The 18,360-nt window shown below is 45.7% G+C and overlaps 1 protein-coding gene and 1 non-coding gene across 2 annotated transcripts in view; both read right to left on the reverse strand.

Moving 5' to 3' along the window:
* Nucleotides 1–834: 834 nt before the first annotated feature.
* Nucleotides 835–949, reverse strand: LOC148044760 (U5 spliceosomal RNA). The gene has a single exon (XR_015697426.1). It is a non-coding gene; the product is annotated as a U5 spliceosomal RNA (small nuclear RNA).
* Nucleotides 950–4,291: 3,342 nt separating this feature from the next.
* Nucleotides 4,292–18,360, reverse strand: part of SRMS (src-related kinase lacking C-terminal regulatory tyrosine and N-terminal myristylation sites) — a 53,424-nt gene continuing 39,355 nt past the window's right edge. Inside the window, exons 5-8 of the mRNA XM_087720840.1 lie at nt 14,810–14,965; nt 9,477–9,658; nt 6,345–6,501; nt 4,292–4,836 (exon numbers count right to left, since the gene is read on the reverse strand). Of these exons, the coding sequence (XP_087576966.1) occupies nt 4,649–4,836; nt 6,345–6,501; nt 9,477–9,658; nt 14,810–14,965 (683 nt within the window). The 3' untranslated portion in view covers nt 4,292–4,648. The remainder of the gene's footprint in view (nt 4,837–6,344; nt 6,502–9,476; nt 9,659–14,809; nt 14,966–18,360) is intronic.

Below are 18,360 nucleotides of genomic sequence, written 5' to 3' on the forward strand. Positions count from 1 at the left end.
TTTCTGTAGAAGGCTAGTCCTACCTTTATTATGTAGAGTAGACTAGATCAGCCCCCCCCCTCCTCCCCCCATGGCCCATTGACAAAGATGGGGGCTTTTAATTCCTTGGCACGGCTGGCTGGGGAATTCTGGGAGTTGAAGTCTACAAGTCTTAAAAGTTCCCAAGTTTGGACACCCCGGATCAAGATAGTTGTCTTCCTCTTTCTCTTAAGAGCCGAGGTGGCGCAGTGGTTAAATGCAGCACTGCAGGCTACTGCTAGATCAGCAGTTCAGCGGTTCAAATCTCACCGGCTCAGGGTTGACTCAGCCTTCCATCCTTCCGAGGTGGGTAAAATGAGGACCCAGATTGTTGGGGGCAATATGCTGACTCTCTGTAAACCGCTTAGAGAGGGCTGAAAGCCCTATGAAGCGGTATATAAGTCTAGTGCTATTGCTAAGTCTACTGCTATTGCTTTCAATAAGCTCTTAAGTGCTGGCATCTGCTGTGGGCTATTAAAGAAAGACTGGGGGCTGCTTCCTGTCTTTAAAAGCTTGTCTCTCCCATTTCTCCTTTAGGGAAATATAATATTCTGCCTTTTTAAATATTTCGTTCTTCTGGGGTGGGGGAAACAGTAAACCCACGGCAGCAACCATAATACAGGAAATGCCACACCAAACACATAAACGTTGCCGCGTGCTACTTAAGGAAGCTATGAGAACAGCTCTCCTGTAGGGGGCGCCTATTCCACATCCGTAAGACTAAATACAAGCCCTTCGTTCGAAAACTAGTAACACAACGACAAAGTGTTACTTTCTCAGCAACATCACAATCTATTTTTAGAACCAGGTAAAGGTAGCCCCACCGAAGCAGGGCCTCAAAAAATTAATCGAAACTCATAAATGTTCCTCTCCACGGAAATCTTTAGTAAAAGGCGAAAGATTTATACGATCTGAAGAGAAACCAGAGTATGCTTGATCGGAGTTCGAGAGACCGATCCCTGCAGCGGTGCCTATCTACTACAATAGGGTGACCCTCCCGATAGACAAATAAGTTACGTTGTGAGCATATGTACCGTTACGAAAATGAACAAGGAGAAGCTTGAATTAAAAAAATAATAATTTTACAAATTGCAGAAGGGACCGCAAAATTGCGTCTTCTTGCTGCGCAATGCATCATGGGCGCGGCCGAAGGGAAATTAGGCTTCTCGGGTCCTCTGTAGGCTCCGCCCCGACTGCAGGCGGTCGTTAGTAACATGAGCGCGACCGGCGGCGGCGGGGGGAGTCAGTTTTGCTCACGCAGTTACGCCGGGTAACATTTGGCGACTTTCAACCAATCCGGAGAATATGATTCCATACAGAAACAAAGGATCTTTTTGTTGTCGTCGTGTTTGTTTATTTTTAAGATTCAGGCGATCTCTAATAATATATCACTTGATATCTCCCCCCCCCAGCTTTTCGCACTTGGTATCTTCCAGATGTATCTGAACTGCAACTCCCAGGAATCCGAGCAGTTTGTTTTTGGCTAGGGAATTTTGGGAAATGTAGTCCCGATACATTTGCAAAGCGTTCTCAAACTTGAGACCTGATCAAAGAGGAAACATTTTAGATATTTATTTTTCCTCTAGAAACAGCAAAAACTTTACGGTAGAAAGCTGTGACTTCTGCTTTTCCATGGATGCAAACCCAGGACAGGTCCAAGAGATTATAATATTATCTTGATCTCCTTATATAATCACATTCAATATTATCAATATTCACAGGAATCCGTTGAAGCAGGATAAGAGGTGTTAGCATTGGAATAACGTTGAGGAAATATTATTAGAAGAGCATTAACATATGAAAAAAATGGGTTGATCTGAAAACAATTAAGCAAGACCAGATCTGAGTATTGCTTGGATGAAAAACCATTTCAAAACTCCAGATCTGTGGGCTGTGAACGAAAATCTCACAAAAATACAATGAAAAATCACTTCCGTTCTATTACAATTAAGGGATGTAGTCCTGCCTTCGAAGTTAGAGAAACAGTGCTTGACTCCACAGGAACTGCAGTAAGGAAAGTAATTGGTAAGACATGTTGCTTTGCTTCCTGAGCTACTAGAGTCTACTTTGTAGGTAGAAAATTCAGGAAAAGAGGGAGGGGGGAGAGGAGGAGGAGGAGAGGGGAAAGAAAAGTAAGGGGAGGGGGAGGGGAGAGAAGAAGGAGAAAGAGGGAAGGGAAGGGAGAGAGGGAGGGAGGGAAGGAGAAAAGGGAAGAGAGGGAGAAGGAAGGAAGGAAGGAAGGAAAAGACAGAGGAAGGAAGGAGGAAGGCAGGAGGAAGGATATTGGTTGAATGTAACCTAAAATTGATGGGTCAAAACTCATTCAAGGTTGTCCTCAACTTACGACCGGTTGCTTAGTGACTGTTCAAAGTTACAACCTACCTGAAAAAAAGGAACTTACCACCCAGGTCCAAAGTTCCTACTGTCACTCCCCCACTGGTCACATGAGCGCACTTTGGGCACATGGCAACCTGGCCAGATTGGTTACCATTTGCAGCATCTCATGTTCACATGACTCGTGTTTATGACAGTTTTATTGAAAACTGGCACGTGCTTCTAGTTTTCAACAAAACGGCACCCTTAATGAACCATTGGTTCGCTTAATGTTCACCGCAAAATGCATCATGAAATTTGATGACTATTATGACAGGTTCCATTACGGTTGTAACTTAAGGACTACCTTTCCTTTTAGCCAAAATGTATTGGAAAAGGGTAGGGGGGAAAAAAGAAAGGGGAGAGAAAGAAGAGGATGAGGCATAGGGATGTGGGAAGTTATCATCCAGCCTTCTCCCAGAAAAACGAAATATCCTAGGAAATATTGAAAAGGCAGAATATTTCTCTGGATGTGAAAAGAAAGAAACATGTTTTAAAAGACAGAATAGCTGCCTGTAGCTTCCTGCCCATCCCCACTGTTAATGGGCCATTGAGAAGGCCAAGCTAGTCCCTTTTACATAATAAAGACTTCTCCGCTGCAGCCCCAGGGGGGATGGGAGTAAAGGCATGATAATATTGGCCCTTTACCCAACTTGCCACATGGCATCTGAGAACTCAACTAAACCTGGATTCAAAACACAGCCTAGAGAGTTGTCCCTGCATGGCCCCATGGGAGTCTGACAACCAATCAGAATACATTTCTTACACAGGAACAGGAAACAGAGGGGTGGGACTGAACAGGTTATAAAAAGCCTAGCAAGCCCCTCCCTCAGCCCTTCTCTTCTTCTCCACCAACATTGAAGCATGTGATCAGCTTTTCTGTTCAGGGCTCAAGCCATGTTGTCCTGTCCACCAATAAACCATCTTTCCAAGCAGCCTCCGTGTCTCCAGTGTCTTTTTCCCCACTTGGAGCTGAACCCAGAAGGACATTTCTTTCATCAGGGAGAAGGACTCTCTCTCCCTCCCTCCCTCTTTCTCTCTTTCTCCCTCCCTCTCTCTCTCTTTTCCTTTCTCTCTTCCTCCCTCCCTCCATCTCTTCCTCATACAGGGGTCTATGACAATTTTGTGCAGCCAAGTAGCTGTGGGACAACACACTGCTGTATAAGAATTACACTAATATTAAAGAAATAGTGCAATACTGATTGTCCTCGACTTACGACAATTCATTTAGTGACCGTTCAAAGTTACAACGGCACTGAAAAATGTGATTTATGTTTTTCACAGTTACACCTTTCCAGCATCCCCACAATCACGTGACCCAAATTCGCACGCTTGGCAACTGATTCATACTTATGACCGATGCATCATCCCAGGGCTATGGGATCCCTTTTTGCGACCTTCTGGCAAGCAACGTCAATGGGGAAGCTGCCAGATTCACTTAACAATCAGATTACTGAGATAACAGCTGAAGTGATTCGCTTAACGGCTGTGGCCAGAAAGGTCGTAAAATGAGACAAAACTCGCTTAACCACAGAAATGCTGGGCTCAATTGTGAGTCCTACGTCGAGGACTACCTGCCGAATCGTTAAAGGAAGGATGCAAAACGAGGGCACATACCGACATGTGAATGACATAAATTCAACATGTTTTTAAAATGATTTTAGAACAATTAAATTGAATGGCTAAATAGCCCTACAGCGAGTTGTCCGTGGCGAGTTGTCCCCCTTCCATTCTCATCCATACAGACAAAATATACAGAGCTAGGTCTTTCTTCCTCCGTGGACTTTTTTTTTCTATGGGGTGGGTTTCCATTCGACTTCAACCTGTTCAAATTTATGTTGATGCACCGGGAACTCAATCGATGCACCAGGAACACACGGAATGTAAGAAATGAGATCACTACATTTGTACACGTTTATTGACTAAAGAAAGCCGTCGGGTGCCTACAGCAAGAAGAGTCCATAACTTGCAAGGGGAAGGAAATGCTGCGTCTTTGTTTCTCTCCATGGTGAGCTCTCGGCTGTACCGTATCTCTTACCGCGAGCTGTTTGTGGACAGCTAGAACCCATAACTCCATTCTCTGCTCCACCCGATGAGGCTGAAGAGCTCACATTGTCCACCTTCCAAGGCACCAATGTTCCTGCAGGCTCAAGAGAATCTGAGCTGGAAGGTCTGCAGGACTTCTACTAGCCTGTTGAGCACGAAGGGATGATGGTGGTTGCAGAAGGCACGGGAGGTGTCCCTCGCCCCCCCACTTTCAGGAGAAACGTGCCCATTTGTAAATCGAAAAGAGGGCATCCCTCAAGTTGAGAAAAGTTGGCCGGTCTTCAGGGTGGGTCTTCCAGCATTCCAGCAGGATGTTATAGATCTCAGGGGAACAATTGTTGGGCCGAGGGAGGCGGTAGCCTCGAGTGATCTGCTGGATGGTTTCCTGATTGGTCATCCCTAGAAGAAGACAGACGAGAGAAATGGTCAGGTTTACAAGGAACAGAGAGATGGGACAGGTAATGGAGGAATCTCCTTACACGGAGATGGGGTTCATGGTGCTCTCTGAGCTTGGTTGTTTTCTTACAAACATTTCACTGTCAAACTAGATAACATCATCAGTCCTGAAGGGAGTGCGGCTTGGACTGATGATGTTTTAGACGTCTGCAAGAAAACAACCAAGCTCAGAGGGAACTAAAGAATCCTCATTTCAACTCTGAGCTACAAATATTCTCCTTTATTGGTCATTGGAGGAGGAACTGCATTCCGTGATGCATACGAGAGCACGCAGGGCAGAGAAAACACAAGAGCAATGGAGATCTCTCAATTTACTTGGGAGAAGGCCCTTGCCATCTTGATGAGCTGCATCGGGACACTATTTATCACGGCAGGGAGAGGGAGACATTGCTGGTGACAACGTGTTCGGTTTCTGAGTGTGTGCTTGTGCTTCCTGCTTGACTTTGTGCCTTGGTGACTCTGAACCTCTCTTGCCACGTGAGCTCTCGTGGGTGTATTTCAGTTTGGCCTGGTGGAGTTAAGTTTGTTTGATGGACTTACGTGTTGCAGCAACTTCCCATTGTTTTGTGGACTTATTGGCTGTGCTGCCCCAGCAGTATATAGATCAGTGTTTCTCAACCTTGGTGACTTTAAGTCCTATGGACTTCAACTCCCAGAATCCCCCAGCCAGCATAGCTGGCTGGGGAATTCTGGGAGTTGAAGTCCACAGGACTTAAAGTCGCCAAGGTTGAGAAACACTGATATAGATAGTGTAGGAATTAAGAGCTGTCTCCTTTAAGAAACTACCTCCTGGGAAATGTAGGCAGAGACTGCCTTAGTTCCATGACATGTGACCATGTCTGTGTTTCTGATTGGCCACTGGAACACTCTGCCTGCATGCAGAGACAATAGCCGGTCATTTTAAATGCCATTGTGAACCAAAGAAGCAACGCATGTGCCTCCTTCTCAACATGGGAGCCAATTCACCATCTTTTTACACCACGTGATGGGACAGATTATGGAAAGTCAGAAGTATCTTAACACTGGACTGTACGTTTTGCTATTAAGATTGCCTGATAATCAACTTGATCTGAATAAGATTCCTAAGCGTGGAGTTAACTGCATGCCCCGAGCAAGCCTACAACGCTCGAGGCAGAACTTTGGCCATTGCCTTGTGGACTAACCTTGCCCTGCCTGTGGCTGGATTTATTTGGAACAGTGCTGAGGCTGGGTGAAGGGAATTGCTGGGGAACATGAATAAACTCTCTATAAACCACACTTCTGTGTGTGCGTGAGTGAGTGGGGCAGCATAGTGTGTGTGTGTGTGTCTGTGTAAGAGAGAGACAGAAAGAGAGAGAGACACAGAGAGAGAGAGAGAGAGAGACAGACAGACAGACAGAGATGCCCCCCCCCACCAAGAGCTTTCCGTTGTCATGATCATCTGCACGGCATCTATTGAAATGAAATCGTACCATCGTAAGGGCACTGTCCATAGCTAAAAACCTCGTAGAGTAGGATTCCATAGGACCAAACATCCGATTTTGGGGAGTACGTCTGGTAGACGGCAGCTTCCGGTGCCGTCCACTTCACCGGGATCATGGCGTTACCAGTGGTGGAGTAGATGTCATCCTGAAGGAAAGCCAAGAACAGGGGCTCAGCCAAAGGTAAGGGAGATGCTTCCACCTGGAGACTCAAGGAAGAGAAGCTAAAACTGGCTTGTTCAGAATGGAACTACAGAATAATAGAGTTGGAAGGGGCCTTAGAGGTCTTCTAGTCTGACTCCTGCTCAAGCAGGAGACCTTACCCTTCTGGATAAATGGCTGTCCAGTCTCCTCTTGAAAACCTCCAGTGATGAAGCACCCACAACATCTGGAGGCAAGCTATTCCTCCGCTTAAGTGTTTTCACTATCGGGATTTCTTCTTAGTTCTAGGTTGGATGTCTCCTTCATAAATGTCCGTCTATTACTCCGTGTTCTTGGCCTCAAATGCTTTCAAAAATAGGTTGTCCCCCTCTTCTCTGTGACAGCCCCTCCCTGGTCCTTCTCTTCCTTAGACTAGACATCCCCAGTTCCTGCAACCATCCATCATACGTCCCTGTTCAGTTCCATCTTTGTAGGACTGCTTCGTCATCTTCGGTACCCTCCAGATGTGCTAGCATGGCAGAACCTGAACACATCTGAAGGATATCAAAAGCTAGGATATCAATTTATAGGTTTTGTCTGAGAATTGAGCAGTTGGATCTACACACTTCCTTCCTTCCTTCCTTCCTTCCTTCCTTCCTTCCTTCCTTCCCTTTCTTTATCTCCTTTCTATAAAAAGCTATTTATATGTTTTGTCTGAGAATTGAGCACCTAAGAGTTGGATCTACACTATTTCTTTCTCTTTCTTTCTTTCTTTCTTTCTTTCTTTCTTTCTTTCTTTCTTTCTTTCTTTCTTTCTTTCTTTCTTTTGTTTCTTCCTTCTTTCCTTCCTTCCTTCGCTTTTTTCTTTCCCTCTCCTTTCTATCAAAAGCTATTGATAATTTTCTCTGAGAATTGAGCACCTAAGAATTGGATCTACACTCCTTCCTTCCTTCCTTCCTTCCTTCCTTCCTTCCTTCCTTCCTTCCTTCCTTCCTTCTCTTTCTTTCTTTCTCTCTCCTTTCTATCAAAAGCTATTTATAGTTTTGTCTGAGAATTGAGCATCTAAGAGTTGGATCTACACCCTTCCTTCCTTCCTTTCCTCCCTCCCTCCCTCCCTTTCTTTCTCTCCTTTCTATCAAAAGTTATTTATGGGTTTTGTCTGAGAATTAAGCACCTAAGAGTTGGATCTACATGCTTTCTTTCCTTCCTTCCTTCCTTCCTTCCTTCCTTCCTTCCTTCCTTCCTTCCTTCCTTCCTTCCTTCCTTCCTTCCTTCCTTCCTTCCTTCCTTCCTTCCTTTCTCTTTCTCTCCTTTCTATCAAAAGCTATGTATATGTTTTGTCTGAGAATTGAGCATCTAAGAGTTGGATCTACACCCTTCCTTCCTTCCTTCCTTCCTTCCTTCCTTCCTTCCTTCCTTCCTTCCTTCCTTCCTTCCTTCCTCCCTTCTATTTTGCTTGTTTGTTTTATATTTGGTTCAGATAGGTTTGCCTACAGGTAGTCCTCAACTTACAACTACCACTGGGGTCCCAACTTCCATTGCCAAGCAAGATGGTTATTAAGTGAGTCATGCCAGATTTTACCACCTTTTTGCCATGACGCTTAAGCAAACCACCGCAGTTGTTAAGTGAATCGTGCGGCCGTTAAGTAAACCCAGCCTTCCCCATTGATTTTGCTTGTGGGAAGTTGGCTGTGAAAGTAATGCTAAAAGGATGACTGGTATGTCGGCTTTTAAGAGGGCTCATTTGAATATTTATGTTTTTGGAGTCAAAGAAAAGGACTCTAAATGTTGGGCTCTGTCCCACATTTTGGAAAAAGTGCAGAGAACAGCCACTAAGATGGTTAAAGGCCTGGAGATTAAAAGGTAGTACGAATGCTGGCGGGAACTGGGTAGGGTTCGTCTGGGGAAAAGAAGGACTAGGGGAGACATGATAGCAGCGTTCCAATATCTCAGGGGTTGCCACAAAGAAGAGGGAGTCAAACTATTCTCCAAGGCACCTGAGGGCAGAACAAGAAGCAATGGGTGGAAACTAATCAAGGAGAGAAGCAACCTGGAATTGAGAAGAAACTTCCTAACAATGAGGACAATTAATCAGTTGAACAGAAGTTGCCTCCAGATGTTGTGGGGGCTCCGTCACTGGAGGTTTTTAAGAAGAGACTGGACAGCCACTTGTCTGAAATGATATAGGGCCATGATGGCGAACCTATGGCCCATGGAGCCATCTCTGTGGGCACGTGAGCTGTTGCCCTACGTCAGGTCCACCGCGCATGTGCACGCACGCCAGAGAGCTGATTTTTAGCTGGCTCAACCTACGCCACCCCTCCCCTCCAAGGAGTCTCCACATGGCCCATTTTGGATGCCAGGTAAGTATAGGGCTTGTGTGTAGGCTCTGGGAGGGTGAAAAACAGGTCTCCCGGAGGTCCGGAAACAGAGGGTCTGGGGAAGGCCATTTTTGCTCTTCCAGAGGCTCCAGGAAAGCTTCCAGAGCCTGGGGAGGGTAAAAAACAGGTCTCCCGGAAGTCCAGAAACAGAGGGTCTGGGGAAGACCATTTTTGCTCTTCCGGAGGCTCCAGGAAAGCTTCCGGCGCTTGGGGAGAGTGAAAAACAGGCCTACCTACCGGAAGTCCGGAAACGGGCCATTTCCAGTCTCCGGAGGCTTCGGGGAGGCCTGCTAGGCCCCAAAAGATGCATGGTGGGTTTGCGCGTGGATGCGCAGAAGCACAAGGCAGCGTGGGTAGGTCGTGCATGCATGTGCGGGGGCAGGGTCCGTGGGAGGCTTTTCATTATGGGTGTGGGCACGATAGTGTGCGTGTTTCCTCGGAGGAAAAAAAAGGTTAGCCATCACTGATATAGGGTCTCCTGCTTGGACAGGGGGTTGGACTAGAAGACCTCCAAGGTCCCTTCCAGCTCTGCTTTGATTGGAAAAAAGCTCAATGATGCAGCGTAAACTCAACGATGGGGTGTAAACGTCCTTGGATGCACCTTGAGGAGCCGGGCAAGGCCGAAGTCAGCTATTTTGCAAGCAAGGTCATCTCCCACCAGGATGTTCCTCGCTGCAAGGTCCCGATGGATGATATGTTGCTCCTCCAGGTAGGTCATCCCGTCAGCCACCTGGCAGGAGATGCTGAGCAGGTGGTGTGTGGTCAATTCCTTCCCAGCAGCACCTGAAAAATGAACACAGGCGCCACGGCGGCGCAGTGGTTAGAATGCAGTATTGCAGGGTAACTGTCAGCACATAATTAGGAAAGAAAACCACGAGACTCCATAGGTAGAAATCAAGTGTACTTTTACTAATTATAAATGATTAGAAGCGTAGCAAAGCGAAGACTGATTATTTAGGCGCGAAAGTGAATGATATATAAAATAACCCATTCCCCACCCCTTGGCATCCCAGTTACAGTCCAATCATAATTCTCCTAAGTGTCAGGTGTGAGATAACTTCGAAAGGCATCACCAAGATGGAATGTCGGTGCCGTTAGCCTTGGCGGGAAACCTCCTCCGCATGCGCAGTCCGACAGGCAGCAGAACTCCAGAATCTTCCTCCAGCACAATTAGTAACCCCTCCCAAATACCATGCCCTCCCTCCCCCGTTTCAATGGCAGCCGAAGCAGCAGCAAAGCAGAGGCTGACAGTAACTCTGCATTCCCACTGCCAGGAGTTCGATCCTGACCGGCTCAAGGTTGACTCAGCCTTCCATCCTTCCGGGATGGGTAAAATGAGAAGCCAGATTGTTGGTTGGGCAACAGGTTGACTTTGTAAACCGCTTAAGAGAGGGCTGTAATAGCACTGTGAAGTGGTATATAAGTCTAAGTCCTATTGACCTTTGACCCTTTGCTAAAGCTCACTTTTACTTACAGGTAAACCTTGCTTTACAACCATTCATTTAGTGAAAGTTATAAAGGCACTGAAAAAGGTGACTTAAAAGCAGTCCTCAAAATTAGGAGTGTCACGTGATCAAAATTCAGGTGCTTGGCCACTGGTACGCATTTATGACGATCACGTGACCCCAGTTGCTGCATCCGCGGGTCACATGACTGCAATTTGTGACTTCGTAGATGGCTTCTAACAAGCAAAGTCAAAGGAGAAATTGACTTAACAACAACTCCAGTGATTCATTTAACAAAGGAAGCAAAAAAAGATTGTAAAATCGGGCGCGGTTTGCTGAATAACTGCCTTGCTTAGCAATGGAAATTCTGGTCCCAATGGCAGTCTTAAGTCGAGGACTACCTGTACAGGATGTCCTTGACTTACAGCAGTTCGTTTAGTGACCGTCTGAAGTTAACAACAGCATTGAAAAAGTGACATATGACCATTTTGCAAACTTATGAACCATTTCAGTCATCAAAGTTCAAACATTTGGAAACTGGCTGACCCAGGGAGTCCTCTACTTATGACCACAATTGAGCCCCAACATTTCTGATGTTAAGAGAGACACTGGTGAAGTGAATTTTGCCCCATTTTACGACCTTTCTTGCCACAGTCGTTATGTGAATCACTGCAGTTGATAAGTAAGTAACCCGGTTGTTAAGTGAATCTGGCTGCCCCCCCCTCTTGACTTTGCTGGTCAGAAGGTTACAAGAGGGGATCACATGACCCCCGGGACACTGCAACGGTCACAAGCATGAAGCGGTTGCTAAGCATTTGGATTTTAATCACATGATCAAGGGGATACTGCAAAGGTTGTAAGTGTGAAAAACAGTCATAAGTCCCTTTTTTTCAGTGCCCTTGTAACTTTGAATGGTCACTAAAGTGAACTGTTGTAAGTCGAGGGCTACCTGCATTTGTGACGGTTGCAGTGTCCCAGGGACATGTGATCCCCTTTTGCGACCTTCTGACGAGCAGTCAATGGGGAAGCCAGATTCGCTTAGCATCCGTGTTCCTAACTCAGCAACTTCCATCCTTCCGAGGTGGGTCAAATGAGGACCCAGATTGTTGGGGGGCAAGAGGCTGACTCTGTAAACCGCTTAGAGAGGGCTGTAAAGCACTGTAAAGCGGTATACCAATCTAAATGCTAGTGTTATTGCTATTGCTATTCCATTCCATATTGCAGGCAAACTCTGCCCACAGTCTGGAGTTCGATCCTGACTGGCTCAAGGTTGACTCAGCCTTCCATCCTTCCAAGGTGGGTCAAATGAGGACCCAGATTGTTGTGGGGGCAAGAGGCTGACTCTGTAAACCGCTTAGAGAGGGCTGTGAAGCGGTACGTAAGTCTAAGTGCTATTGCTATCGACCTTCGACCCTTTGTGATTCACTTAAGAACCGCAGCAAGAAAAGTCGTAAAACGGGGCAAAACTCACTTTTGTTGTTAAGTGAGTTTTGCCCCATTTTATGACTTTCTCTTGCCGACTTAACGACAGAAATTTTGAGCTCAATTGTAGCCGTAAGCCAATAACTATGCTTCTTCGGCAAGAGAGGGCAGTGTCGTATCAGAAGTTGTTAGACGGAGGACAAAAAATACAGCATCTACTCTACTGGTATGTGCGGAGGTCCTTTTACAATACCAACAAGGAACAGATTTTAGGGGAGTTTTAATCACAATCCAATTCTTTCTAGGTGATTTTCACACAAAATATTAACCCGAAGCAAACCCACTGTTGGAAGAAATATCCAGCTCCAGTTCCATTCTGGGAGAAAGGCACTGGAGTTAAATGGAGGCTGGGGGCTGATTGGGAAGAAAAATTCCCTTTATTGATAAAATAGAACCACCAACCACATGTGATTCTGGGCAGCTGACAAAATGGAGTTGAGAGTAGGTGGGTTTTTATACCTTCTGGATTCCTTGGCCGGGGGGGTGGGGGGGAGGTGTTCATGTAGGGGTCATGGCTGGCTCTATAGACGAAAATGGAAATGCAAATCCTAGGAGTTTGTCTGAGCTAATCTTGTCTACTTTTAGCTTGTTGCTTATCTGGAGTCTCTCTCTGACCCAGTCTTTCTGAATGGATTGCCAAATCTGCATTTCTAAAATCTCTGGCTTCCTCGAGTTTCTGCTTGCGGGCAGGGAAACTGGGGCTGGTTTCTGCCTCCCTTAAGATTTTTTTCATTTCTCCTTTAGGGGAAATATAATATTCTGCCTTTTTAAAAAAAAAAGACATTTCAATTCTTCTGGGTCGGTGGGTTTCCCACACCACGAGTCTCACTTCCAGATTAGCAGCTTAAGTTTGAAACAAAACTGTAACCTTCTAAGCTTCTTTCCACCAGTAAGATGGAATTTTTCTTTCCTTATTCAATCCAGCCGTGATTCTCTCTCGGAGGATTAACATCTGGGTTTGACTGACACATCCCACAAGGGCCTGGATTCCCTCAAAGCGGGGAATTGAGTCTTCCAGCCCTCAGAAGAAAACCAGTTTGATGGTTTCCATCTCTTGTCCACGGAAAGGCTGAAGATGAGATCAGATTACACTTTGTAAACACAACGCACCACGCAAAGCTGTTTTGCTCTGGGATGACGCAAGAAAGAAACTCATTAGGCAGGCAAAAGTGTTTAGGAAACCGAGAAGAACGTTGGCTCTGCAGACTCGTTCTCCTAGGGAGTTGCCCCAGCTTAGGTAACAAACCAGATTTGGAATGGAGGTCAGGTCCTTCAGCGCAGGAAGCTTCTCATGGGAAGGAGCCAAACTGGCTTCCCTTGGACGAGAGATTTCTCAGCCGAGGAAAATCTCCATAGAAAAGGGTGGCATGTTGGGGGGGCATTGGGAATCCGTCACCTGCTTTGGCTGAAATTGGAGCTGTCTTCAAATGGCATCTGAACCCAAGGAAGTTGCTGCCCAACCGCCCCGAGGGAGGTGAAATTTTGGGAAAGTAATAGAGAGCAATTTTCCAAGGGGGAATTTATAAAATTACATTTAAGGAGGAACCAGTTCTTAGGTGGTTTCCCGGCTGATAGGATAGCCTTTAGCAAACCATGGAAGGCTTTTGACTCTGCCTGCCTGTGTGTGTGTGTGTCTGTGTGTTTGTCTGTGTGCGTGCGTGCAGAAGACTAGTACAGGTAGACTTTAATTTACAACCAGGGGTGGGATTCAAAAATGCTAGCAACCGGTTCTCTGCCCAGCCATGATGGGCGTCCCTACTTGGCCTCCTGCACCACGGCAGGATGGGCATTTTCACACACACACCCCGGCTCCGGAGGCCGGAAACAGGCCCATTTCCAGACTTCTGGAACTTCTGGGAGGCCCATTTTTTGCCCTGCACTTACCTGGCAAAATGGGCCACGTGGAGACTCCTGGGAGAGGCGTGTTGGGTGGGCGCGGCCAGCCAGTCTTTGCAACTGCCGGCTTGACAAACCAGATGTAAAACTAGCATCCGGTTCGTCCGAACCAGTCCGAACTGGCTGAATCCCACCCCTGCTTACCACTGTTCATTTAGTGACCGTTTGGAGTTACAACAGCACTGAAAAAAAGTGACTTATGGCCATTTCTTACACATAGGGCCATTGCAGCAACCCCATGGTCACGTGATCAAAATTCAGATACTTGGCAACTGGCTCGTACTTATGACCATTGCAGTGTCCTGGGCTCATGTGATCCCCTTTTGTGACCTTCTGACAAGCAAAGTCAAGGGGGAAGCCAGATTCACTTAGCCACCATGTTCCCAACGTAACAGCTGCAGTGATTCACTTAACAACTGTGGCAAGAGAAGTCATATCAGGGAGCAAAACTCATTTAACAACCCTCTTGCTAATCAACAGGAATTTTGGGCTCGGTTGTGGTCATAAGATGAGGACTACCTGTAAAGATGTGTGTGTGTATGTCTGTGAAGCGGCACCTATGAGGCAGAGTCATAAAGTTCCAGTGATATAACCACAGCCATAAGATTGAAGCTCTACCATGTTGGGTGACTTACAACTATTCATTTAGTGACTGAATTTGAGTGTCAGGCCTGGAAGCTCAATTGTGGTCATAAGTTGAGGACTACTCATAATCCAGATATCTGAAGAATGCTAGATTGCTGCAGGCTGTGTACCAGTGGTAGGATTCAAAAATTTTTACTACTGGTTCTGTGGGCATGGTGTGGCTTAGTGGGCATGGCAGGGGAAGGATACTGCAAAATCCCCATTTCCTCCTGATCAGCTGGTACTCAGGGAGCAGCAAATAGATGGGGGCGAGGCCAGCCAGAGGTGGTATTTGGCGATTCTCCAAACTACTTAAAATTTCTGCTACTGGTTCGCCAGAACCGGTCAGAACTAGCTGAATGCCACCTCTGCTCTGGACCTTATGCTGGGTTTTTAGTAATTTATTGTGGCCACCATTTTCACGTTGGACTGGTCAACTCTACGAGGTCTGGGTCTGGAAGCATCAGCAGAAAGCGATAATACTCACTGTTGAGGTAACTATGGAGGTTGCCCTTCCGCATCAGCTCTGTCACAATGTAAACGGGCTCCCCCACAGAGCAGACGGCCAGAAGTTTGATGAGCCTTGTGTGTTTCAGACTTTTCAAGTTCCTGATCTCCTTGACAAAGTCATCCCTCATGTCGGCTGTGAAGGAGATGAAAGACATTTGCAAGATGCATTGCTTTGCGTGGACAATGTCTGGGCTTGGAAGCCCTAAGGTCATGGTTTCTCCACCGTGGGAATTTCCCGGGAGGGTGAACTTCAACTCCCAGAATTCCACAGCCAGCCTGATTATTGATGGGGTTTGGGGAGTTGAAGTCCACCCACCTGGAAACCCCCAAGGCTGGGAAACAGAATAACAGAGATGGAGGTCTTCTAGTCCAACCTCCTATTCAAGCAGGAACCTTATTACATTTCAGAAAAATGGTCGTCCAATATCTTCTTTAAAACTTCCAGTGTTGGAGCATTCACAACTTCTGGAGGCAACTTCTGTTCCACTGATTAATTATTCTCACTATCATGAAATTTCTCCTTAGTTCTCGGTTGCTTCTCTCCTTGATTAGTTTTCATCCATTGCTTCTTGTCCTGCCTTCAGGTGCTTTGGAGAATAGCTTGACCGTGACCCGTCAAAACCGCGGAGGACAAAATCGCGCTCGACGAAAGCGCGCATTTGACATCATCACAGTGCGACGAAAAAAATTAAAAATTGAAATAAAATTAAAATTAAAGCAAGCCAATTTACATAAAGGTAAGGGTTAGGGTTAGGGTTAGGGTTAGGTTAAGGGTTAGGGTTAGGTTTAGAGCGTTAGGGTTACATTTAGCATTAGGTTAAGGGTTAGTGTTAGGTTTAGTGTTAGGTTTAGCGTTAGGTTAAGGGTTAGATTTAGGGTTAGGTTTAGGGTTAGGTTTAGGGTTAGGTTTGGGGGGGTTAGGGTAAGGTTTTCGCTTTATTTTTACATTTTTCGATCACAGCGCGATGTTTTCGTCGCGCTGTAATGATGTCAAATGCGCGCTTTTGTCGAGCGCGATTTTGTCCTCCTCGGTTTTGTGGTGGAACCAGCTTGACTCCCTCTTCCCTGTGGCAACCCCTGAGATATTGGAATACTGCTATCATGTCACCGCTAGTCCTTCTTTTCATTAAACTAGACATACCCAATTCCTGCAACTGTTCCTTGTATGTTTTGGTCTCCAGTCCCCTAATCATCTTTGTTGCTCTTCTCTTACTCTTTCTAAAGTCTCAACATCGTTTTTTATATTGTGGTGAGCAAAATTGGATGCAGTAGTCTTACCAAGGTCTTACCAAGACATTATAAAGTGGTACTATTAACACTTTTGTTAATATCTTAATTCCATCCCTATGTAAACACTGCTCTATATGTTTCCTCCAAGATTGAAGAAGATAACTCTGGGTGAAAGATGGCCGAGACTCCTGTCTTATCATCTTGCAATTTGGGGTGAGGAGCACCTGTGATGGGGCATCTTGTAAATTTAGACTTTTGAACGTATCCTGTTTTGCTAATCTACTTGTCAACCTTGCTAAATTTTCCTGGATAGTTATGTTGACAATGGAGATGAATAAGACAGTGTTCTAGTATCATAATCATAAACGTAACAATAATTAGATTTTCTTACAGTTTCTCAAGCAATTGATTCCTCAATTGGTGGACCCAGCTCACAGGCACTCATGCCCTAATCTTCAGCTTGACTACTACAATGCACTCAGTTCTGCAGTTCGGCTGTTCAAATCTCACCGGCTCAGGGTTGACTCAGCCTTCCATCCTTCCGAGGTGGGTAAAATGAGGACCCGGATTGTTGTTGGGGGCAATATGCTGACTCTGTAAACCGCTTAGAGAGGGCTGAAAGCCCCATGAAGCGGTATATAAGTCTAACTGCTATTGCTATTGCTATTGCTACTCTTCATAGGGCTGCCCTTGAAGAGTATCTGGAAGCCTCAGCTGGTACAGAATACAATAGAGCAGGCAGCTATGTGTGTTCCTAGAACGGTGCCTGTTATACCTCTGCTCCCCAAGCTCCATTGGTTGCCAGTTTGCTTCTCGGTCCAATTCAAAGTTTTTTTAAAAAAAATATCTGTGATTTTTATATGGGGTTTTACCTGCTTGCAGCACACTTCCCAGAGTTGCCTTGGGTGATAGCGGTGGCTACTTAAATTTGATTAATAAATACAATAAACGAATAAATTCCCAGGGAGTAGTGATTTTACAAACTGTTCTGGAGAAAACTCTAGATACCTTCCGTAGGGATCTAAACTGAAGGGTGGGAAGCCAAGTAGAAGGTTTTTGCAATAAAAATTAGAATACTTGGCTAGAAGCATTAAATAAAAGCAAGGATACTCTGCCCAGGGAAGCTTTCTCCGAAATATGATCCTGGGATCATAGGACTGGAAGGGATCTCGGAAATCCTCTAGTCCAACCTCCTGCTCAAGTCGTGGGTCCTTATTTTAATCTAATGTCATTTAATCTAATCCAAGTGGAAATATTCTTTCATCAAACTGAATGAGAACTGGAAGAAGAAGTTTCTGTCCAGCTTGGGTAGCTCACATTGGATGTGGAACATGGGTTCCAGGGTCCAGTAACCTAAACTGACTAGGTGCAGAATATCACCCAGTATTAGAGTTTAACGTAGCACTCTCCAAATCCAAAATGTGTTTAGCGTTCGCCTGAACTTTGCTCCCTTCCGCGTGTTTTTTCATTTATGAGGGTGGAATGACCCAAGAGGTCAATAGGTCAAGAGCCGAGGTGGCGCAGTGGTTAGGGTGCAGTACTGCAGGCCACTTTAGCTGACTGTGATCTGCAGTTCAGCGGTTCAAATCTCACCGGCTCAAGGTTGACTCAGCCTTTCATCCTTCCGAGGTGGGTGACATGAGGACCCGGACTGTGGGGGCAAGTTGCTGACTCAATTTGCTAAAAAAAATTGTAAACCGCTTAGAGAGGGCTGAAAGCCCTATGAAGCGGTATATAAGTCTAATAAATAAATAAATAAATAAATAAATAAATAAATAAATAAATAAATAAATAAATAAATAAATAAATAAATAAATAAATAAATTGACCTGGTTTATTAACAACCACTTGGGTTAATTGCTGTGGGAACCATTGTTTTCATTACTTCTGATAACAACAGTGTCCTTAGGGAGGGTGCCAGACAATTATAGGGCAAAAACTGTGCCACAATTTTGTGATACCAATCCTGTGACTATGTGCTCGCACCAGGCACGGGATGGGATGCAAGGATGTTAGGGCGGGGTTTAAATTGTGGTACCCCAGTGCCTGTTCTATTGTTCTCCTATTATCATTAATAGGAAGAGCCGAGGTGGCGCAGTGGTTAAATGCAGCACTGCAGGCTACTTCAGCTGACTACAGTTCTGCAGTTCGGCGGTTCAAATCTCACCGGCTCAGGGTTGACTCAGCCTTCCATCCTTCCGAGGTGGGTAAAATGAGGACCCGGATTGTTGTTGGGGGCAATATGCTGACTCTGTAAACCGCTTAGAGAGGGCTGAAAGCCCCATGAAGCGGTATATA

This window comes from Thamnophis sirtalis, unplaced genomic scaffold (assembly GCF_051295495.1).
Source record: "Thamnophis sirtalis isolate CommonGarterSnake01/CBP01778 unplaced genomic scaffold, rThaSir2_p1.2 scaffold_7, whole genome shotgun sequence".
Lineage (NCBI taxonomy): Eukaryota > Metazoa > Chordata > Lepidosauria > Squamata > Natricidae > Thamnophis > Thamnophis sirtalis.